This window comes from Typha angustifolia, chromosome 7 (assembly GCF_048772165.1).
Source record: "Typha angustifolia cultivar Huaian chromosome 7, ASM4877216v1, whole genome shotgun sequence".
NCBI lineage: Eukaryota > Viridiplantae > Streptophyta > Magnoliopsida > Poales > Typhaceae > Typha > Typha angustifolia.
In genome coordinates, this window is record NC_133245.1 from 3,044,656 (window position 1) to 3,067,794 (window position 23,139).

Below are 23,139 nucleotides of genomic sequence, written 5' to 3' on the forward strand. Positions count from 1 at the left end.
TGAACCACAGCACAGCTGCTTCTTGGAATCTAACTTTAGTGCGTGCAGTTCAACTTTAAATAATTTTGGAACTATTCCTTGGTTGAGAGCATTGGAAGTGAACATGCTAGATGAGACTGCAATATAAATATATTTCTTGGGTAAATACAGTTTACCCTCTATATTGTTTGGCCCAATTTTAACTAATTGTTCGATAACAAAAAAAAAACACCGAATTAATAGGGATAATTTAGCCATTTAATAATTTGTTAACGGTGGAAATATTGGCGCTAATTATGATAGAGATAGTTTAGACATTTGTGCTTTTGGATAAAGAGAATATAAGATAACAGGGGATTGAGTGCTTAAATTTAAAGTACAGTATAAGTTAAATATTGGATCAAACCAGGAGTATAAAATATAATTTACTCTTTTTTTATGTGTCCTTTTAAAGCTGGCACACGTTCAACAATAGAAGGCTTAATCGTGCCATGCATACTCCTGATCAAGTTTTAGATAACTGTGGATCCATTCAGCTGTTGGTCTTATCAATCAACTAATTAGAATAAATAGCATTCATGATCTTATCAGGAGAAAAGAGTTATCTATGGATGCACTGTATGTAGACGTTTATTATTTCTAGATATTCTCCTTTTATCTCATTTAAACAATAAAAATATGTGGATTGCCCACTTACTAGGATTTATTATTAAGAGGACCAAGTAAGAATATAATATTATATGCTATATGGAGCTGTTTTAGAAATTAAATCAGATTTTTTATATAGAAAAAAATAATATTCGGAAGAAATTTTTAGTGATATTAACTCATTTTTGTCTGGCCTATAATTAGTCTACGAGTTGATTTTATTAATAAAAAGGTATATTTAATTACGTAACGCATTAAAGGACGTTAACTATATACTTCGTTGACTAGACTGAATATTTTAAAAAGAGGAATATATAATTTAGCCGAAAAAGTCCACATTAATTCTAGGTCCCTGTCGTGTATATGGCACTAATTCTGTCCGGATTAGACACCTTAACGGGTTAACGGGTCGTATATCACCTCTGCGCCCGTTTCCGTGAACTTGCCAAGTGGAATAAATACTTATCTACTTGTTTATTATTTTCTATTTTAAGCATTGACCGCCAGGTGGAGCAGAAAAGCGTCCAGGTTCGAAGCACCGCGAGCAGCACGTCGTCCAAATTGGCTGATTGCTGTTTTAGGCTCGATAGCTAAGTTTGTGAATATTATGTTCGTCGTTGTGCAACGGTATCCGTACTATAAATTGGCTTCGGGACTCTACCAAAAGCCCAAAGCGGCTATAGAATTCGAGCCCTACGCCCTTACGTTTTCCTCTGGCGACAGCACTGGGTGGTGAAAATTTCTGGTAATTTTTCCGCATTAATTTCCAGCATGATCGTACTTTTCTTAATCTTTAATCGGAGATTTTTGAACGAATTTTATTGGATTTTTTGTGCTGATTTCTGGCGCAGATATTTGGAGAAATGGTGATCGCCAAGGATGTCACGGAAGTGAGAATCGAATCGCTAATATATATAGATATATATTTTATTCTTCTTCGTGTTCTTGTTCGCGTCTTTTTTAGTAGCTTCGATTTTTTATGCGTAGTTGATTGGTAAAACTCCATTGGTGTACCTCAACAATGTTACCACTGGATGCGCGGCCCGGGTCGCGGCTAAACTGGAGATGATGGAGCCCTGCTCCAGCGTCAAGGATAGGTATTTGTTTTCTTTTCTACCGTTTGATTTCATATTTGGAGGAGTTCGTGTTGCTTAAAATGGATTTCAAATGGACAGGATTGGATATAGTATGATCACTGACGCAGAAGAGAAGGGACTCATCGCACCAGGGAAGGTCAGCAATCTCGTGCTTTCGTCGATCTATAGTTGGAAAACCAAATATTTTGGAAAATGTCACGAATTTAAGATGATTTTTTTCTTTCAATTCTCATTGGTCTACTCCCACCAATGAGACTCAGTAGATATTATTTTGCAATAGAATTGAAACTTGAGACATAATATCTAATTAATTAGTTGTGGCCTTATTGACCCTTTCTTAAACAAGGAAGTTTGACAATTTCATAAATTGGTTTTAAGCGGTTTATATATGCTCGGAAGAACTCCTCTAAGCTTTTCAGTTTCAAAGTGAATTTTAATCAGCAAGATTCGATGGAATATTTGGCTGATGTAACTGGTGTCGTTTATAGAGTGTGCTGATTGAGCCTACGAGTGGCAACACTGGCATAGGTCTTGCCTTCATGGCGGCTGCAAAGGGTTACCGGCTCATGCTTACTATGCCAGCCTCCATGAGTCTTGAGAGAAGAATCATACTTAAAGCTTTTGGTTCTGAATTAATCTTAACTGATCCAACTTTGGGCATGAAAGGAGCAGTCCAAAAGGCAGAAGAGTTGGCTGCAAAGACACCCAACTCATATATACTTCAACAGTTTGAAAATCCTGCTAACCCCAAGGTATAGTCCGGATAATGATTTTTAGAATTCTCTTTCCGTCTAAGTAGAGACCAGTGCTTAAAGTATAAAACTTTAATGTAGATACATTATGAGACAACGGGGCCTGAGATTTGGAAAGGAACTGAGGGCAAAGTTGATGCCCTTGTCTCTGGTATTGGAACTGGGGGGACCATTTCTGGTGCAGGACAATATCTCAAGGAGCAAAACCCTGGGGTCAAGGTAAATTTTAGTTTTTGGATTTGCTAGATCACCTCTTCTTTTTCTCTTGCTTCTGCATTAGTATTCTTGATATCTCGATTTAAATAATGATGCGGTTTCCATGATTAGATGAACTAACTATTAGAATGCGGTTGTCCTCATCTTCCTAGCTATATGGCGTGGAGCCAGTAGAAAGTGCTGTTTTGTCCGGAGGAAAGCCTGGTAGGTTATCTTTGTCCCTCCCCTGTATCTTTTGTTACCCGAAAAATGTTGATTTTAGTGTCTAAAGCAAATATCTAATTGTGTAGGCATGAACTTCTCTTCTCATCTGTTGTTATTTTGCTTCAATTTTTTATGAGGATCCAAATCCATCGTGCATATGATGCATAGCTTGCAATTTTCTTGAAAAATGGAAATTTTTCTTGCTAAAAGTTCATACTTTAGAGGTACAGTTATAGGGAACCTAAAATGATTTTAATGAGGTAATTTGGTAATCGGAAAGTCCATTTACATTCTTCTCTCTAGTAATATATAAATTTCTTATGAATGGCTTATAGCAAATGACATAGAATGATCAATTGACAATACTGTAAGTTTATTAGAATCATCCATAGCCAGCCTTGAATAACAAGAATAGGCTTGTGATCGTGTTTTGGTTTGTGCTCATATGCTGTTAGGCTGTTAGCACGTAATTGTCTTGAACATTCTGGCACTATATGCTTCTGGCTACGTCCTTTATGATCATTAAAACAATAAGGAGCTACTATTCACTTTGTCTTGTCATTTATACATTTACAAATATACGTTTGCCATTGCATTTCTAGCACAAATATATTGATATGATGTGTTCTCTATTCAAACTCCATTTGTTTCCTGCATGAAAGCAAAGTCAAATTTATGTCTTTTGTTTTACACATTTCTAGCTTGTACAATTCTGTACGAAGATTAAATTCAAGATGATCATATTGTTGCATCATCTATAAGGAAAATTTCTCATTAGGTGCTTTCTTCTTTTTCTTTGGTTTACCATGGTAAATTCTCAATGACAGTAGAACTAAAAAACTTCTTCTATTTAACTATGGCAGGTCCTCATAAGATCCAGGGAATAGGAGCTGGTTTTATTCCTGGTGTTTTGAATGTTGATCTCATTGATGAAGTTATCCAAGTAAGATATTTTTGTGTTTTATAATAATAAATTAATAATCAGATCGCTATATGGCCAACATTCACGTGTTGACTGCATTGATGATCTCATCTTCCAAGTGCTTGTTGTTTCCCAAAATTATTCTTGTGCATCACTCTTTTCTTTTGTGTGGTGATATTGGTCAGATTTCAAGTGATGAAGCTATTGAGACTGCAAAAACCCTTGCTATAAAAGAAGGTTTGCTGGTGAGTTCATCTATCAGTTGAGATTTTAAATTTATTTTTTTCGGTATTACGTGGCATGGACTTCCCTGGAGTCTTTCTGCTGTCTAGGCTCAGCAGAAGTTCCTTCACATATGTGTGTTTATCAGGCTCTTTTTTCTTTTTATCATTTTCTTTTTGTCTCCCCGCTGCTGATGTTGCACCTTGCAGGTCGGAATATCATCTGGAGCTGCAGCAGCTGCTGCTATTCGTATTGCACATAGACCAGAAAATAAAGGGAAATTGATAGTTGTAAGTACTTATTCTTTCTCTACCATTTCCTTTCCATCTTCCCCTTTCTCTTCCACAATTCCAGGAATAGGAAAATTTGTTAACATATCTTTTAGTTACTCGAATGCAGTTTTTCTAGGCTGCCCCTCATTGGCTACTAGGCCATGATATTCAAGGTTTCTTTGTTGGTCAGCCTTTTCTAAATTTCTGACATTTCAATAGTGAAATTGATCATTCAAGAATTTAGGAACTAAAATTTGACTTTTTTTTTTCTGTGGCTAAAAGTCGATCCAAAAAGTTTTTATATGGACCAGAGAACATATTTTGGTCTTTGCATGCCTAATACAAATGGTGAAAGTAGTGACTTTTTTCTCCTTTTTTATATTTTTGTAGCCAAGAGTAGATATAATAAAATGGTTAAGGTTCTACAATTTTGGCACACTAGTTAATAGTTATAACAATCATCACATTCTTTTATGAACATATTCACCTCCTAGTAGGAAGAAGTATGTGGAAGTGATAATATATTGTGGAGATACTGCTTATTTGAGATTTTAAAAAAAATGCTGCTAGCGAGTGCTGTGAGAAGTATTATTACAGTCTACTCATTTGTTAGGAGATATTTGGAGTCCAATGGCTTGGCGCCTGATACTAGGCTTCTTTTCATCTTTCTTTCATCTAAATCCAGCTTCTGAGCAAATTCTCTGTGGATGCAGGTTGTATTCCCAAGCTTTGGTGAGCGCTATCTTTCCTCAGTGCTTTTCCAGTCAATCAGGAGAGAAGCTGAGAGCATGGTTTTTGAGCCCTGAGAGTGAATCCTGGTTGTGGCAATCCATATATTCCATTGTGATGACTTTCTTCTGTGTGATTCAAAATCCTCTCTCTGTTTGGTGATGAACGCATAACTGTTTGATTTGACTACTCTTGGATACGTTGGAACTGGAGAATAAATTTTGAAGTTTTCTGCTGTTTTATTTGGCTAGTAACCTTTTGTTTGTTCAATGTGTTATACTCGCAATAGAAATGTGGCCTTTGTGCTACTGTTCTCCTAGTGGGTTTGGTTTTCTTGTTAAGGTTGAGTTTATTACTTGTCTTTCTAAGATAAGAATATCAACCGGATAGTTTGCAGGTTGGATCTGAGAGCTCACTTTGTGATCTCTGCTGGAAACAGGAGTGAAAACGGATCAGATATGAAACTGATAGTGCTAAACTCATATCAAGAATCATATTTTTAGTTCGGATAAGGATTTAGATACGGATATTGGACGGATAGTAAAATTTAAAATCATATTCTAATTAAACGGATAATTTTTGAATAGAAGATCGGATCCTAAACGGATATTGATTGAATTTAAAAGAATTATAATATTTTATTTAGATATAATTAACAAAAATATTAAGAGTTTTACAACAAATAAATTTTTTATATATCAAATATGTAAAATTAGATGAATTAATCTCTATAAATAATATATAATGTATTATTAGTAATAATATTAATATTTACTATTTAAATAAGCAAACTAAAAACTATAAATTATTTAACATAATATGTGGGTAAACGGATATCCGATATCCGTATTCGAATCCAAAAAATATATTCGCGTATCCGAATTTTTTTCAAAAACTCCATCCGTATCCGAATCGGATAGAAATTTTCTATCCAAATCGGATCGGATCGAAGTTAATCCGACCCGTTTTCAAACCTAGCTGGGAATATCCGGAGTCTTTTGCATCAAATAACTTTATCCAATTTTCTTCTATAATTCATCAATCCATCTCAACATTTTTTTAGTGGCATCCAAAATTTTCACATGTTTAATATTCACCAACATTCTGGTTTGTAAAAGCTTTGAATGGTTTTTTTCGGGTTGCCCTATATATATATATATTTTTTTCTTCCAACTTAAAAAGGTACATAACGAATTACATGATGCACTAAGTGAACTAATACAGATCTATCCATATTTTGTATGTTTGTGTGTGTTTTTCTTTCCACGCCCATTCATATTCTTAGATAATTTTGATTTATAGATCTTTAATTTTATATACGGGGAAGTTATATTTTACTCCTCTATAATTTTATTTATGTCACTTTATTTCTCTATAATTTTATTTATATCACTTTATTTTTCTATAATTTTATTTTGTATCATTTTACCTCTTACAATTTAGACTAAGATACAATCGTTATTTTTTTCATCGTATATACGATCAATCTGAACGTTAAATTTAAAAATACTTATATATGATTATATAAGGTTGTAGATGATTAAATAAGCTTTCCAATGCATCTAAAATTATACTTATTAAATTTCAAATAATAAATATATTAAACAGATGTATGCTTTTGTCATATTATTATATCTGAAATTATATCAATATATTTTTAGATGTATTAGAAAGTTTATATATATAAGAATAAAATATTTGAAATTGGGCCTTATTATTGGGCCATCAAATATATTGTAGGCCGAATAGTATAATATATAGGACAAAGACGTTCAAAAGTGGGCCTTTTTTATGGGCCATTAGTATATTGTGGATTCTAGTTCAATATATATTCCAGTAAGCCATTCCAGCCGTCGGATCACCTTCTTTAGGGTTTTCTTGTTCTCTTTTTTCCTCTCTTTGCTTCCTATATAAAACCCTTCTCCTCTTCGTTTGCTCTACGCCGCCCTCGCTACCGAGATCAGAATCGAGAGAAGTGAAATCGTAGCTTTCGATCTGCAACAATGGTGAGCTCTTCCTCTCCGATCTGGTATTCTATGCGCTTGATTCCTTCGTGTTCTTCTTTTTTCTTCTGATCGATTCGCATATGGCACCAGTCCCTGGTCGCCAACGAGGATTTCCAGCACATCCTTCGTGTTCTAAACACCAACGTCGATGGAAAGCAAAATATCATGTTCGCCCTCACCTCCATCAAGGGTATCGGCCGACGATTCGCCAACATCGTGTGTAAGAAGGCCGACGTCGACATGAACAAAAGGTTAGGGTTTTGCTGTCGATTCAAAGAAACGGTGAAGTTTGTAACTTTTGGTCGAAACTTTAGTTAGGGTTGTATTTGGTTGGTGGTTCTTGTAGGGCCGGTGAGCTTTCGGCGGCGGAGATTGAGAACCTCATGACGATTGTTGCAAATCCTCGCCAGTTTAAGATCCCGGATTGGTTCCTGAACAGAAAGAAGGATTACAAGGATGGTCGGTATTCTCAGGTTGTTTCTAATGCTTTAGACATGAAGCTCAGAGATGATTTGGAGCGGCTGAAGAAGATTAGGTCAGTGATTTCTAGTACTCGAAGTCATTTGCCTTCTTTGTCTTCGTAGCTTTTTTTTTTTTTATTCTTGGATTGTGCATTATATGTGCTTCTACATATCTTTTAAGTTATTTAAACAACTTTTAGTCAGGAAGTATATAGATTTGTCAATTTGGCAGAAAAGAGTTGTGAATGTGTGCTTACATCTGTTATAAGATTAACTTACATGGCGTGTTCTTCTGTACAGATTTAGAGGTTAAGAGGCTGTAAGCCAGCTTACTTTTGGGGAAACTTTATCATTTATTATTGTACTCGACTTAGTTTTGGATATGTTATGAATGGATTAGAGTAGTTTTTCGTTTTACATATGCCGCTTCAAATATAGAACTCCAGTTTATTCTGGATTGGTTGCACCATAAAATCACGGTGGAAATCTTACTTGGTGAGCTTCCTGTCTCTTTGATCTCCAGAAGCCATTAAGTGATGCAAAGAGTTAGTGACAATATCTGAACGGGTATACAAGTGATCTTCCTTAAGACTAATGCATCTTTAACAGATATAAGCAACGTTTGTAGATTATATTTGTACAATTTCATCGATTGAAATGTAGTCATAGCAGTTTCTTGCATTGATAAATCTCAAACTTCTTTGGTTAAACTCCCTTTATTAAGTTATTTCTATTTTGCTTTGCTTTGCTTTATTAACTAGATTTAGTCATGTCAGCAAGACATATTATTTGCACATTGGACGAGTGTCTGAATGTTTTATTTCCATGATCTTGTTGACAAGGTCTGTTATGGAGTACCTAGTTAGGTGCTAATGATAATTCAGGCTTGGTGATAATGTGATTTGTCTTAGGGGGTAGTCTTTCTATGATATTCGTGGCTTGTTATGGATAGTTATTATGCTGTTTGGGGATGTGGTCTCGGTTATGTTATGTTCTTTCGTGGTACTTCTATATTTGGTTGTCAGATTGATGGTCAACCTATTGCCAATATCCAAGTCATGCTGTGTTTTGTGGTTTGCTGCTTCATTTAATTCTTTTTGGGTGTGGCAATAGATTTTAATAGAACTATGTTCTTGTGGTGAGCTAGATTAACTACTCCCAAGGTTGGTAAGTGAGATGCACCTTCTTGTGTTATCTTCTTTTCTTTAGCTGATGAATTATAAAGAAAAATGTGTCCGCTTCCGCCTATATGGAGCGCAATATGCAACTTACTCTCATTTTCAGTTAGGCTGTTTAATACTAGCCATGACCTCTTGCAAACTTTATTTTCACATTAAGTGACCTCCTCCAATTAATGAACTAGTTTGATCTTTATTTTTCTGAGATGTATTGGATATTTGGAGTCACCGAAGCAAATATTTGGCAACATTACCCATTCTCCCTTGATTTTACATATTTTAGTCATTGTCAAGTAAGCTACTTGTTAGAAGATTTTCGTTTTGTCTTTGGCTTGGTTCTTTTTTGGTCAGATAATGAAGTCATTTGACTGCTTGTGAACGTCTTACATACTATCAAATTTTCTGCTGCAGAAACCATCGTGGTCTGAGACATTATTGGGGTCTTCGTGTTCGTGGTCAGCACACAAAGACTACTGGCAGGAGGGGCAAGACTGTTGGTGTCTCCAAGAAGCGATGAATGCAGCGATTTCACTCTATTGCAGCGTTTTCAACTCTATTGCAGTGTTTTCACTCTATATTTAGGTCATGTTGCATGGTATTTTGTTTGAACTTTGATGTCTAATTAAGACTTGTGTTTCTCTGCTATTCGACATTTGTAGTCGATAATCCTTGCTTTAATGTCACAATTTTGATAGTTGATGGTACTTTTAGTATTCGTGCTTTGTGTTTTCCTCTGGTGATTTGAAAAGCTTTGAAATTTTAGTGTAAAATTTAGCAGGATTACCGTTTGTCACAACAAGGAAATTAACTAACCGCAGAGAAGAAGTCATTTTATGGTGTGTAGTGTATCCTTAATGAATCACGAGGGTGACATCCATCTAATTTATCTTTCATACTAGATTGCTGGAAATAGCTATTCTGGTTACAAGTTTACGCCATTGTTTATATATGCTTCTCTTCTCTATCAAATTCGTGAACATATTTTGGATGCTTAAGCCTCCTTTTCAGGTTAAGTGTGACAGCATAGATGTATTATCTATTGGAGATCTCACCATTTGGAAATTAAACATCTTATTTTTGTTATTAAGATAACAAGGTAGTCCAAATTTCTTCGTAAACATTGCAATTCCTAATTTTCCAGTCACATCGGTAGGAAAATATAGGTTGTAAAAAATAGCTCACTATTTTCCCGAGTCCAAGCCTGATTGCAAAGAATATTTGAAGGGAATTCTTTTTTCTGAGTGAAAACTTTAAGAAGGGATTTTCACTTAATTGTCAATAAAAACTTTAGGAATATTATAATATCTACTCCGATTTTCTAAAAGATCATAATTGTCATTGAAATTACTAAACTATTTCAAAGATATCTTTCCATCAGTTAAATCTAACTAACCACTGATAAATTAAACTTAGATTAACATAAAATCATTTTTTCTTAAGTTAATCTAGTATTTATTACCTTCTGATACTCTAGTATAAGAAATAACTTAAAAATGTAAATGCATATTTTAAGTTTTTTTTGGTGTATTTATTAACTTTAACAACTATTTTTTGGAATATTTACAAATATTCAATCGAATATATATACATGAGCTTTGAATTAAAAAAAAAAAAAAAAACCCAATTGATATGAAAAAATTTGTTAATGATCCATATAAGAAAGATCTACTTGTGCTAATCTTCTTGTAGTTGGGCTAAACAACTAGACGTGGAGATTTGCAAGCCAACCACCTCTTATCCTATATTAATATCATCTTGTGGAGCTGGCACCTACCTATTGACCTATTTGCTAACAAAGAAGTGACGTGTGTTGAACTCTGTGGGACCCCCCCACTATTATTTGCTCATTTATGGCAGCACGCTTAATTCTCCCGTTACCTTCAACTGCTCCTTTTCTGGTGTTGGATAATCTACTCATAATCGTAGATTATCTCAATAAATCTTCACATTTTGTTCGATTTTATTCTCTTTTTCTTGCAATAAGAAAATAATTTGGCATTCACTTTATACTCTTAATGTTGTTGCTTGTTTACAGCTTTTGACTTCTTTTTTTTGTGTGGAGATGGAATAAGGTCCGTCATCTGTTCTTATTTCTAGTTGGATAATAAATTAAAGCTCAGAGTCAATCGCCATCACCGGAGATGTAGATGCCACCACGCTAGACATGTGGCTTAATGAACCAAATCCTAATAATTAGGAGAGTTTTTTTACTATTTTAAGTCTGCTTTTTATTTTTATTTTATATTCCTTTTGCTTTAAAATTTATATATATATAATTATGTGTGTTTTAAAATTATTATTATTATAGTCAACGAATTTGAAATGTAAATTAATGAACGAATTAGCAATTTATATAAAAAAAATTTAAGACCACAAAAAATGATTTACATCAAATATATATATATATATATATTCTCTGACTTTGACAATTTTTTAAGTAGTTTTAAAAAAATTATATAATTCGTTGACTTTTATAGATTTAAAATGCATCTAATTTTGTATGCAAATTTTGAGGTGCATTGGATTCGCAAATTTTCTTTAGGGGTCTAGTTCGGTAGAGATCTAATTAGGAAGTAAATTATGGTAATTTATGGTCGGCAATCATGATAGGAATAATTATTTATTGTCAGCTTCAATATATTCTATCATGTCACCTTTATGAACCTAGATCCTGTGAGAGAACAGTTTGTTCTTCTAACCACAAAAAAGAGATTTCTTAAACATATAACCTTTTGATATTAAGAACAAAGAGATTGCTCTTAATATCTCATTGTTTATATGCATTCACTTCTAAATTTCGTATCTGCTATTAGGATTATGTGAAGAAGGAAAAGGAAGTGACGATAGTACCATTTTGAGAGAGAAGTAAGCCTCTTGACTTTAGTTATCCTGAGGGAAATTAATAAGTATTGATTTAAACTGCCAGACACTTAATGTTCACATATGATCGATAAGTATGTGTGTTCTTAAAATAGTTTAGTACTATGACTAGGATGAGAAAATTATTCAGGACAAAAAGCTTCAATATCTCCCTCCACAAACTGATAGCAACTGTGAAATTGTCATCAAGCAGTTAGAGCCACCAGCAATTTACAAGGTGATAGCAAATGAAAGCAACAATTATTCTCAAACTATATCTTGCATTCCAAATGAGAAAAGAAAATCTCTAGGCATCCCCACTTGTGGAACAGAATAACACACCAGAGCCCATATGGCCATATCCTTCCATTTCTTTGGGGCCCAGAACCTCAAAAGATGCAAGAGAAAATTTGATCTCAATGTTGTGAATAGTAGTACTTTCTATAGAGTCTTATTTACTGAAAAACATCAGGCCACATCTTAAGTTTAGCTTAATAAGAGCAGAGTATTTCATCCATTTTAAATAATGTTTCATATTTTCAATTTGCCTCTGATGGGGTCGAGTTCTTTAATTTCACTAGATTTAATGTTCAGGAGGCTCAATTTGATACTATTTTACTGAGAATCTATTCTCAGTTTCTGCCCATGTTCTTTCAGAGGCTTGAAGGGTGTGTGTGGCTCAGAGCTCATAAAACAAATGAGAAGACAAAGTACTTTTATTTGTAATATAGTTGAGATGTAGATGTCGTGTGTTATTTTATAAAATTATTGAAATATAATTAGAAAGGTTATAAGGGTGATAAAGAAAATAGGAACAGTTCTTCCTTGGTTTCCTCTCCATCAGTAGTAGAGTGGTCATGACCTTCATTTGAGGATATATTTTATCGCAGTAGAAATTCCCAGTAAAGAGTTGTACAAAAATCCACATGTTTTGACTCCCCTGCCCACTTTTCTGGGAGGGTGGTGTTTGATAATCTTCCAGAGTTTCCTTGGTATATGTTCTTTTTAACCAAGCACTGGAATTTATTCGAGGTATTTAGGGATTTCTCTTTGTGGGGTAGGCGAAGGCAAGGCAAGTTACAATCTTTGTTGGTGGATTCCTTTTATTTACTCCCCTTTGCTGTAAGCCACTTTCTCTTCTTCCTGTTCTCTTTTTTGTGTTTTTTATTTCTTTCTCTCGTCTTTTTCCTTGTTTTGGGTGGTAGAAATTTCTACCATTGTAGCAAAATTTGATCTTTGTTGCGAATTTGATTCTGTCTTCGTGATTTCTCAGGGAAAGATTGCGTCTTTTGAGCAGTTTCCGATCAAAATTTTCCAGTTTTGGGGCTCATTTGGGTCTTATCTGGATGATATTGATGCGGATTCTTATGAGGGGAAGAAAGGGTTAAAATTAGGTCCGTCGCTTATTATCGGTGCCTCTCCGGGATGATATATGGGTTTTAAATAGTTGCGATCTGTTATTCTCCAATAGATTTTGATGAGGGTTTCCTTCTGTAAGTGCCATTGCCCTCTATTATGCTCCTCTAAGTGGCCGCTGCGCTGTTACCTGCCTTGTTTTCGGAAATCCGCGGATGAGAAACATGTTTCTCCGAGTCTGAATCCAATTACAGCAGCCGTTGAGGAGAAATCTTCAGATGAGAGGATTGATGTTGCGAATGATAGAGTTAATGACGGCAAGGAAGAGGTCCATCTGAAGAGCAGCCTAAAGAAGACGGCTAGTTCCGAATCGAACATAGCAGAAAAGGGGAATGTGAAGTGGATGGATTTTTTAGGGAAAGAAATAGCCGAGATTCAGGAGTTTGAACCAAGGTAGGTTTTTTTTTTCCGCCTATATGTTCAATGTGATCATTCCTTTCAGTTATTTTCATCAAAATTATCATGAATTACGGATGGCCTCTTCCTCACTTTCTTCCTCCTCTTCCTCCAAATCATCGCTCAATTTGTACAACCATCAAGAAACCCTTTTACTGATTTCTCATGCTTGAGGATATGTTTGTTTGAGTAGATGTAATTTCGATACTATGATGTCTGGATTTCTATAACGTGAGCTTATATGAAGATAGATTCATTAAGTAGTTTATCTTGGGCATCTGAACAAGTAAATTATTGAGCCGACTTCTGTGACTCTTGATTTCAAGTTTTAAAAGGAGGAATATGCTGCACTATGAGAATTTGAGACAAAATAAGGACTATGTTTCCTGGCAGTGTAAAATTAGTACAACACTGACGATCCATGCAGTGCACTTTCTCCATTACTCATCACTTTCTTAACTGTTCGTAAGTTTGAGTTGCAATTCATCAGCAGTGTTTGATGATTAGCTTCACAGGTGTTGTTTTTGAACTTAATCCTTCTTGTAATGAAAGGGTTATATTTGGAGAATAATATGGTTATAAAGGTTAAGGTTTGGGAAGTTGTTTTCCTTTTCAAGGGCCTAGTTATGCTCCCCATGCCTAAGTGTTATATAGAATCATTTTTACTTGTCTGGATATACATGTTACCTTCTAACCTTTAAATACTTTCTCTTTGCTTTATTTTCTTCTTTGTCTCAATCTTTTCCATTTCCATCACATATATTTGAATGTGACCCTCGTCTTGGAAAAGGAAACGCAACATTTTTCGTTCCACTTTTTGCTGGTTAAATGGAATTTGTTTGACCTCTATTCTTGCTTGTAAATGCTTCTCTATTGTGAATCAATTGGACTATAGCTTACTATTGTGGAAAATCCGTTTAAGGGCAGCCTTCAATAAATCAGAGTTTTAATTAATTTCCCTTACATTGATACATTTCATGATCGGTACATGTTTAAAAAATATGGAAGATATCATCTCTGCATACAAATAAGAAATTTTACGTCTCATCTCTGGAAGATCTAATTCGCTAGGATTTTGGCTTGGGGCTTTGCTGGATTCAGTGTTTAGGATGTTGACACTCTGGATTAGACTGCAGGGTGGAGGCAGTATTCGTCAAGTTATGTTTTGGCGACATAAGAAGAAACATCTCAGTTTACCAGTTTGTGTCATCATCTGGTGTAGTAACAATTCCATTGACTAGCCTGTCTCACTGTATCACAGTCTGATTCCAACTACTACGCAGGGTAGGTAGTCATTATTAATGTTTTACTTATAATTTGGGTATTTAAAGGTCAAGGGCAAAGTTATATTAGCTGACTCGAAAGAAGAAAATTAATTGATTTAGAACTTGTTGCTTCAGTACTGAGCAATGTCCAGAACTTCTCTGTTCTAGTAAATCTAGTTCCACTAAGTACTTACTTTTAGCCTTTTCTACTGCATAAACTGAGCTATGTGCAGCCATTATTTGTTTGAACTATTTCCCCTTGACTTAAATTGAACATGTACATGTTTCGGTGTATTCAGCTGTTTCATGTGCTGCTCAATTCCTGACTATTTCAAAGTATTTATAAGTCAGTTGATGACTTATTCCTGCGCCTTCCTCTTTGTCTTCCCATAATCTTATGGTGTTTAATATTTATGATGACTCATCAATTGTCCTGTTTTGAAGCCTGTTGATCTGACAAAATATTATGACAATTTTGATTTGTTAATTGATTTTATGTAAGAGAAACTCTTCCACATGCTTCATGATTAAGGTATTATAATCTGGAAATTATGTGGGTACATGTGTTCTACTTGCATGTTTCTAGTTTCTGTTCTATCACAATGCAATATCTTTTGGAGTATAGTTCTTGAAAGTTGGCTGGCTGGCTTGACAGTGTTAACACTGATACTAGTCTGACAAACAACTCAATCAGACTTTAATATTGTGGTACTGTTGTAACAAGTGTTCTATTACTCATTAGAACACCCTTGAACTCTTCCATGCTGTATATCTATTTAGAAAGCATGGTTGGTTAGCACTTGTTCAGACTTGGTTTAAACCTCCGATTGCATGTAGAATGTTACTTAGGAAAGGGAATGTAATTTTTTTTTTATTTTGCTTTTCAGTTTAATTGGCCCACAGCCATTGTATAATCATCACATAATCGATGAAAAATGATATGTAATTTTGTATATTTTTGAACTGAGAAAGATATGGAACCTGACTTTAACTAGTATTAGGAGGTTGTTTTCCTTTGAAACAGGAAAGTGATGTTTTATGTGGATTCTCCTAAGACTGAAATAAATTTTATTTTAAACTTGTTTTTCTCTTGTGTAACCTACTAACCTCCTCTTGCGTCCAACTAAATCACTAATTAGGCAACTTAATTAATTTGCGTAGAAAAGCTTATCAAGTCTGGCATTACTTCCACCATCATTTAACACTTGGGTTAATCATTTGGGTAATGTTGAGTCACTTCTCTACTGACATTTTGTGGTTATATTGTATTTTTCTTGATTTTAATGTGTTGTCGCTTACCATGCAGTGAATCAGGAGATTCAGAGGACGGTGATGATGGAAGTTCATCTTGTATGTGTATCATCCAATGATCCTAAGACGAATATCTGTGATTTTTTTTTTGTTGAGAAAGGAACAACTAGCTATTAATATCAGTTCATGTGAATAGAAGCTCAATTGCTCCCCTGGTGTTTCCTCTTTCTCTGGATGTAGCTCCATATGAGTTGCATAACTTATCAAGCATCATACATCATCTTTGGACTATCATGCCTAGCATAAGCAAATTATGTACTTATGCCTCAGCCGCAAGCAGTGATCTTCTTGAAATGTAGCAACCTGTTAGATTTAGTCGGAACTTAGTCTTTATGTTTCTTTTGGTTGATCTTCAGCGGAATTACAGTTGAAGCCAATCGAAGTAGAGAGCTACCATCCTGTTCTTTAGCCATTTGTGTGATCTGTTATTGCAGTGTGCAGATAGCTTATCAGTTATCATTTCCGGGCTTCCATTATTTGTATTAGAGTTCATTAATCTCCAATAAATTATAACCAGAAAGCCTTTATCTTCTAGTAACTCTTTTTTTCCTCTACCATTGACACATGGTAATTTTGCATGAACATCATTAAGTGCAGGTACCGTCTTTGTAATGATGTTTGTTAGACTTAATGGTTTCATATATCTCAGTGAAACCAGCAGATATTTATTATTTATTTGCAGTCCCTCAGAGTTGGTATGGTGGAGTAAGAAGATGAACAGTAGATGACTACAACATTTGTTGTCCACAAGAAGTTGCTGAATTGACACGGCAAACTCCTATGTATTATGTTTCACCTCTCCTAACCCTGCGATAATTAGGCCTGTGCTGCCGCTTTGGAGATGGACAGAGAAATCCAGTGTAGTATGAGGTAGTTACTGCCACAAGGAGGCCTGACAGATAGCCACACAACATTGCTTCCCATGTATACCATGGCTCGCCATCCTCATCTTCCCTGGACTGGGGATCTTTATCATTTGTTGCTGTTAAGTAGCATGGGATTACAATCTGGAAGCCGCACAGCCCACTGTTATTCACATAGGAATTTGGATCAGTCATCGTCAACATCTGACCGCCTGCAGGAATCTGGCCAACGAGCTCATTGTTACTGACATCAAAGGTAGTCAGTTGATTAAGATTCACAAATGTTTGAGGTATGTTGCCGCTAAGCTTGTTATGTGACAAATCCAAGCTTTCCAGGTTTTTTAGTCCGCCAAGTCTAGCAGGTATCTCCCCTTCAAGTTCATTGTATGAGATGTTGAGCAGCTTCAGACCTTGGAGATCACTTAGAGTTGTCGGTATTTCACCAGATAGTTTGTTGCCTGATATGTCTAGGTAGGTGTAGATGTCAATGCTCTTGCGTGCCAAACTTCGCAGGGATCCCTTCCAGTTCACGGTAACATCACTGAGATCAATTAAGAAGGTGAAGAGATCAGAGATTGTGAAGTATGTGGTGGGTGTGTTGATCATTCCATTGAGCCTTCCCAGCTCTGTTGGAATATTGCTGCTGAAATTGTTGCCAGAGAGATCAAGGATTTGGAGCATTGTAAGGTTAGATAAAGCATGAGGTATGGACCCACCGAGTTGATTGTTCCTCAGGTTTAGAACATGGAGAGATGAGATCTCAGTGAGAGACTCCGGCAGCTCGCCAGTGATGTAGTTGTTGTGGAGGTCAAGGTGTTCGAGGAAGCTCATGGAGGTTAAATTCTCAGGCAGCCATCCAGTGAACTTGTTTCCACCGAGCACGAGCCTTCTGATCTGTGGGCCGAAGCTCACCGGAATGGAACCGCTGAAATTGTTGTCGGAGAGATCAACGTAAGCAAGAAATGTGTCCGGGCTAAACTCTGGGAACTTGTCGCCGGATAAGTTGTTGTTCGATAAGTCCATCATCAAGAGGCGACCTATGTTGGTGATGGATGCAGGCAACGGACCGGAAAGATTGTTATCACTCAGCAGAAGGATCATTACAAGAGCTGCATTGCCGATGTTTTTTGGGCAACTCTCCACTTAAATTGTTTCTGGAGAGATCGAGAACCGCGAGATTCCTTGAATCAAACAGGCTTGGGGGAAGTGGACCAGTGAGCATGTTATCAGAAATAATGATGCTTCCAATCTCTGCATCAGCAAGCCACTGTGGGATGCCTCCAGTGAGTTGGTTCTCACTTAGATCCAAGAAATCGAGGTTCTTCTGGTCTGAAAGCCATGCGGGTATCTCTCCAACCATGCCACAAGCCCTCAGGGACAGCCGGGATAGAAAGCATTTAGGAGTTATCTCTGCACTGTTGTTCCAAGAGATCCGGTTTCCTCCGAGATACAGCTTGTTCAACCTCTTGAGATGAAACAATGATGGTGGAATCACTCCAGTGAGGGAATTGCTGTCCAGCTGAAGGACCTCAAGATCTTCCAACTCAATGATGGACGACGGAAGAACCCCTGTGAGATTGTTTTGCCTCAGGGATAAAATGGAGAGGTTGTACAAGGCCCCAATCTCCTCAGGAATGACTGAAGAAAGAGAATTATTTCCCAAGTCCAGGACTTGCAGATCTTTAAGTTGTAAAATGGATGCAGGGATCTCCCCATTGAATTGGTTCTGACGGAGAGACAAGGACTGCAACATTGATAGCTTACCTATCTCAGGAGGGATGCTTCCACTGAGATAGTTCTCATCCAAGCTTAGGACCACCAAGTTTACAAGATGGGAAATATCACTGCTGAGGATCCCGGTAAGCGAGTTACTGCCCAAGTCCAGATATTGAAGGCTTCTCAACTTGAAAATCTCAGTAGGAATGGAACCGTTGAGTGCATTGGAGCTCATATCCAGGTAAGTCAAGCTTATCAGATCAGTAAGGCCATCAGATGGTATCTCTCCTTGGATAGAATTATCCGAGACGTCGATGAAAGTTAGCGGCTTTATTCCAAAGAGAGGGGACAGAGCCATGGAGGGTGCATAATATTGCAGCGGAACGAGCGCGGAGAGTTCGAGCTCGGTAATCGGCCGGGAAGGCGATCGGAGATCACACCTAACCCCCTCCCACGCACAGCAGTCGGTCGTGTTCCACGAGTCGAAGTAACCAAAGAAAGGCTTCTCTGAGGAGGAATTCTTTGTGGGTTTTCCTATGACATAGGATTTGAATTGGAGGAGAGCCTTCTTGTGATCCACGGGACACGATAGAGACAAGTGGTGCGAGAGAACAACGAGGAAGAGCAAGAAGGAACTTCCCTGTGTTCTACCTGCAATGGCCATTTGCTCTCCTGGGCTCTTTGGAATTGCCACAAGTGAGTAGGGAAATTTAAGCTCAAATGTTTTGCAGCGGGGAGTTGAAGACTTTCTTGGGTCAACCAGTCAAGGTGCATCGGAAAGAAGGGTAGTGGAGTTGGATTGACTTAGAATTTGGGGGACTTTACTGAGTGGCATTTTGCCCACCTTGCTTGTTTCGCTCCCTACCAAAGCGCAGGTTTTCTATCGCCTTGCATTTTAGGCTCTCTATCAAAGTGCAGCCAACTATCTGTGCAGTTCTTTGCTCCATCGCCGGTCTTCGGCTAGAAAGGCGGCATGAGAAGCCGACGACGTGCGCCCTAGTCGACAATTGTCTAAGGCTTGACCTAAACTTAGAATTTCAGTCAGTATCAAGATTTCCCTCCCTATAAATATGTGTGAAATTTACAAATATCAAAAGAAGCAAGTGAGAGACAACTGACTTAGATATGCCAAGGACAGGAGGTTTCTTTGGGCAGGATTTTGGACCAGCTTGAGTGGGTCCGACTCAGGAACAACCTTGTCATGGTCCTTAGCAAGTGTTAAGAAAGATTTACTGGATCCAGCTCTAGCCTCTGTAGCCCTCGACTGCTGGAATTGGCTGCTGCCAAACTAGTTGACGCTTGTTGTTGTTGGACATTATCGCCCGTAATTCATGCGACTTTCTTTCAATATCGCACTAAGGAAGATTCCTAGCAGTACCTACCTGGTCGTCTGGAAAGCTTTGTGATTGGTGCCTAATTCTTTGAAAGTGATAAGTAGAAGGCCCACCAAAATGTTAAAGACTTTCGTACTTAACCTTTGGATACTTCTGGTAAACTTTCTTTAGAAATCCCTATTAATTGTCAACTTATTCCTTACAGCCTAATGCTTTCATGTCATTTGTGCATTGGAATCCGTTATCTGTAGAAAGTAAGTAACACGGCCTATTGGATGTTACTAATGCTCAACCTTTTGCTTGATAGACTTGATCACTATGAAATGTCCCATTCGATACTATGCTCTTTTTATGGAATATTATCATTCAATACATTCTTAGATATACCTGTAGTATAATAGTTGGTAGTCATGGTCTGCAGTTAGTACCATGAATCTTTGCTTATCATATTTCTGGCGTAGTGATAACATTGGATTTCCACTTGATATCTCCAACAAACTTACTTCATGTGTTCTTGGAAGATACAGTCCGTTTGGTTGCATGGAATAAAAGGAATTGTTTTGTGAAATAAACCCATCATTTATCCCAGAAAAATGAAATAAACAGGTGTTAAATGGCTGGAATTTATAAAAAAAAAACACGATAAACCATGTTTAATATATATATATATATATATTAAATCTCAGGTCTTATGTGTGATAAACACTGTTAAAGGGGTGGGTTATCCCCTTTTAATAGATGATAATTTTGCCCCTCTTAAACCTTTCTCTAAATCTCTGCTATTTATAGTGACATTTTATGCCGCATTTTGAAGGTTAGATTCATGTCGAATATATAAATACTATAAGACTATTGTAGTGCTATTTGTAATTGTATCTATATTATATAGATTATTTTTTGGGAATGGATTTTAATCATGAGTAAGTAATATCATATATAGTTGTTAAAATAAAATTATAAATAAGGAAAGGGCAATAAGATCATTTTGATTATTTTTATTCCTTATTTCAATTAACACAATTACAAATTATTTTTATCCCATACACTATAATTCCATTTTGTTGTGATTTCCTTGTTAGTATGGGAAACAACTTTACATATTATCTCACTTTAATACATAAAATAGCGGTAGGTTTTTTATAGTGTATTATTGATATATAATTAAAATATTCTACGTGACAGTACTTGATAAGTACAATTGATATATAATCAAAGTGCAGTAGTTCATTGTAGGAGTAAAAATTTAACAGAAAAGACTGAAAGCATTTTAATTCCTTATCAATAAACTGTAACTTCTTAGAAGCACGGTTAGATGATATCAGCACGTATAGATGCATATGACGAAACCATAGGCGTGCCACAAAAGCAAAACAATGTATGGCTCAGGGATTTCCAGAGACGAGCAAAGATTCCAATCCACTGAAGGTTTTATCGTCGTTTTAGCCACGAGGAGGATTACCATAGGAACACATCATCTCCCTTGTTTCCAAGAAGTTTCAACAACTATTCTAAGCAACTTCTCACATAATAAACCCCCTCTCTATCCATACTTCTCCTATTATAGTCTTTCTCTCTAAGGGAGTCAACATCCATGGCTTCATCCTCACAGCCCACCCCACTGTATGCCCTCTCTCTCTCTCTCTCTCTCTCTCTCTCTCTCTCTCTCTCTCTCTCTCTCTCTCTCTCTCTCTCTCTCTCTCTCTCTCTCTCTCTCTCTATTTAAGCTAGTATAGTATTGAGTTGCTATTATAGATGAAGTGCTGTAACATGGTAGAGATGTACATGGTTCTCCACTCTTGGAATTTGTGATTAAAGAGCATTTATTCTATGATCAGTACTATATATTTACAAATCCTTGTGCTAGTTGTAGGGAAGAGAAAGAGGAAAACATTGGAGAGCAGCTGCATGTAAATGTTAGCAGCCAGTTGGTGACACCGGGAGATGGATATGAATGGAAGAAATATGGCCAGAAATATATCAGAAACATTCAAAAGATAAGGTAAATACTTGCTATCTGCTAAGTTTCTTTCATGCAAATTAATATAGGCCAATATCATGCATCTTAATATATCTTTCTTCTTCTTCTTCTTCTTCTTCTTCTTCTTCTTCTTCTTCTTCTTCTTCTTCTTCTTCTTCTTCTTCTTCTTCTTCGTTTAGGAGCTACTTCAAGTGCAGGAACAAGAGATGCAATGTCAAGAAGAGGGTGGAGTGGCATCCTTCAGACCCTAATAACATGAGGATCATCTACGAAGGCACGCACGATCACGGGTCTCGATCGGATCTGGCTCAGAGATCAGGCTCCATGGCTAACCAGTATGATCTTTCCAATCAAATGTTTGGCCAATTTAGTGACCCTTCTTAGATCACCTCAAAGAGCTTTTACTAAGGCATGCGATCACTTGTATTGTGTGCTTGTTATAACCGCTGAATTGAGTTCTTGTGTGGATTATTCTCAAGCAAATTGAATTAGTCTTTGCGTTATATAAGTGCATGCCATATAGAGTAAGCTCACTGTCCCTAACATGGCATATGAACAACCCCAGTTAAATCCATTGCTGCTTATGGTACAGCACAACATGGTTGAAATAACTTGGAATTTATGTCCTTGGTTGATATATATGTGTGTGTGTGTGTGTGTGTGTATGGTGAAGTAATAGTACGTGGTAATAAGAATTCTTTCTAGCTTCTCAAGTTATATGATGAGGCCTTTTAATTATATATGACAAGAGAAAATAAATAGAATGTGGATCGCTATTCATCATTTCAGTAGTATTCATTACACACTTCTTTGAAATAATTAAAACGTGCCAATATAGTGTGTGTTAATAGCTACCAACCACTCTGACAAGGTTAATAAATAAAAATGCCTGCATATGAAATATTAGTTAACTGCACCATCAAAACTCTCATGTGAAGGTTTAAAAGGAAATTCTTCCATGTGAAGGTTTCTGCAATCTTCGTCGCCAGTTGCTCATGGATAAGAGAAGAGGAGAGAGTTATTCGTGAATAAGACCACATATCGAGGAATAGCAACAAAATGCTCGACCTCTCTCTTGATAGAGATATAATCTAAATTCTTTCTTTTTTCTCGTCAATTGCCATGACTTATGCTTGATCTAAAGTCTCGTACAAAACTTTGACCATGAATAAAGAATAACAACCCAAAATGCAGGTTACACCTCTCCCTTATGTACAGTGTATCACTGTCTCGCTTGATTTATTCCTGAACTGGAAGTAGAATTTTTAATTTTGAATAATAGAGTTAAGCACATAAAAAAAAAAAAAAAGAGAAA

At 36.4% G+C, this 23,139-nt stretch overlaps 2 protein-coding genes and 1 pseudogene across 3 annotated transcripts; 2 read left to right on the forward strand and 1 right to left on the reverse strand.

The window, feature by feature from the left end:
- Positions 1–1,263: 1,263 nt before the first annotated feature.
- LOC140762900 (cysteine synthase) lies at positions 1,264–5,353 on the forward strand. 2 transcript variants are annotated; one of them, XM_073100879.1, is made up of 11 exons: positions 1,269–1,372; positions 1,479–1,517; positions 1,615–1,724; positions 1,803–1,860; positions 2,213–2,476; positions 2,558–2,695; positions 2,845–2,896; positions 3,760–3,839; positions 4,004–4,063; positions 4,250–4,330; positions 5,026–5,353. In XM_073100879.1, exons 2-11 carry the CDS (start codon positions 1,491–1,493, stop codon positions 5,116–5,118), a joined length of 963 nt encoding a protein of 320 aa, XP_072956980.1. In that variant the 5' UTR covers positions 1,269–1,372; positions 1,479–1,490; the 3' UTR covers positions 5,119–5,353. The 2 variants fall into 2 exon arrangements, 1 of the variants encoding a protein (XP_072956980.1); XR_012104769.1 differs by lacking the exons at positions 4,004–4,063; positions 4,250–4,330; positions 5,026–5,353 and having other exon boundaries at positions 1,264–1,372; positions 2,804–2,896; positions 3,760–3,801.
- A 1,546-nt stretch (positions 5,354–6,899) lies between these two features.
- Positions 6,900–9,401, forward strand: LOC140763775 (small ribosomal subunit protein uS13z/uS13y/uS13x-like). The gene is made up of 4 exons (XM_073102123.1): positions 6,900–7,047; positions 7,138–7,298; positions 7,394–7,582; positions 9,098–9,401. Exons 1-4 carry the CDS (start codon positions 7,045–7,047, stop codon positions 9,201–9,203), a joined length of 459 nt encoding a protein of 152 aa, XP_072958224.1. The 5' UTR covers positions 6,900–7,044; the 3' UTR covers positions 9,204–9,401.
- A 6,588-nt stretch (positions 9,402–15,989) lies between these two features.
- Positions 15,990–20,169, reverse strand: LOC140762696 (uncharacterized; annotated as a pseudogene).
- Positions 20,170–23,139: the final 2,970 nt, after the last annotated feature.

Coding starts and splice junctions, on each gene's coding strand:
- LOC140762900 (XM_073100879.1), top strand. CDS start 1,491: ATGGTGATCGCCAAGGATGTCACGGAA. Junction 1,725..1,802: donor TGCTCCAGCGTCAAGGATAG/GTATTTGTTTTC, acceptor TCAAATGGACAG/GATTGGATATAGTATGATCA. Junction 2,897..3,759: donor TTTGTCCGGAGGAAAGCCTG/GTAGGTTATCTT, acceptor TAACTATGGCAG/GTCCTCATAAGATCCAGGGA.
- LOC140763775 (XM_073102123.1), top strand. Junction 7,299..7,393: donor GACGTCGACATGAACAAAAG/GTTAGGGTTTTG, acceptor TGGTTCTTGTAG/GGCCGGTGAGCTTTCGGCGG. Junction 7,583..9,097: donor GAGCGGCTGAAGAAGATTAG/GTCAGTGATTTC, acceptor TTTCTGCTGCAG/AAACCATCGTGGTCTGAGAC.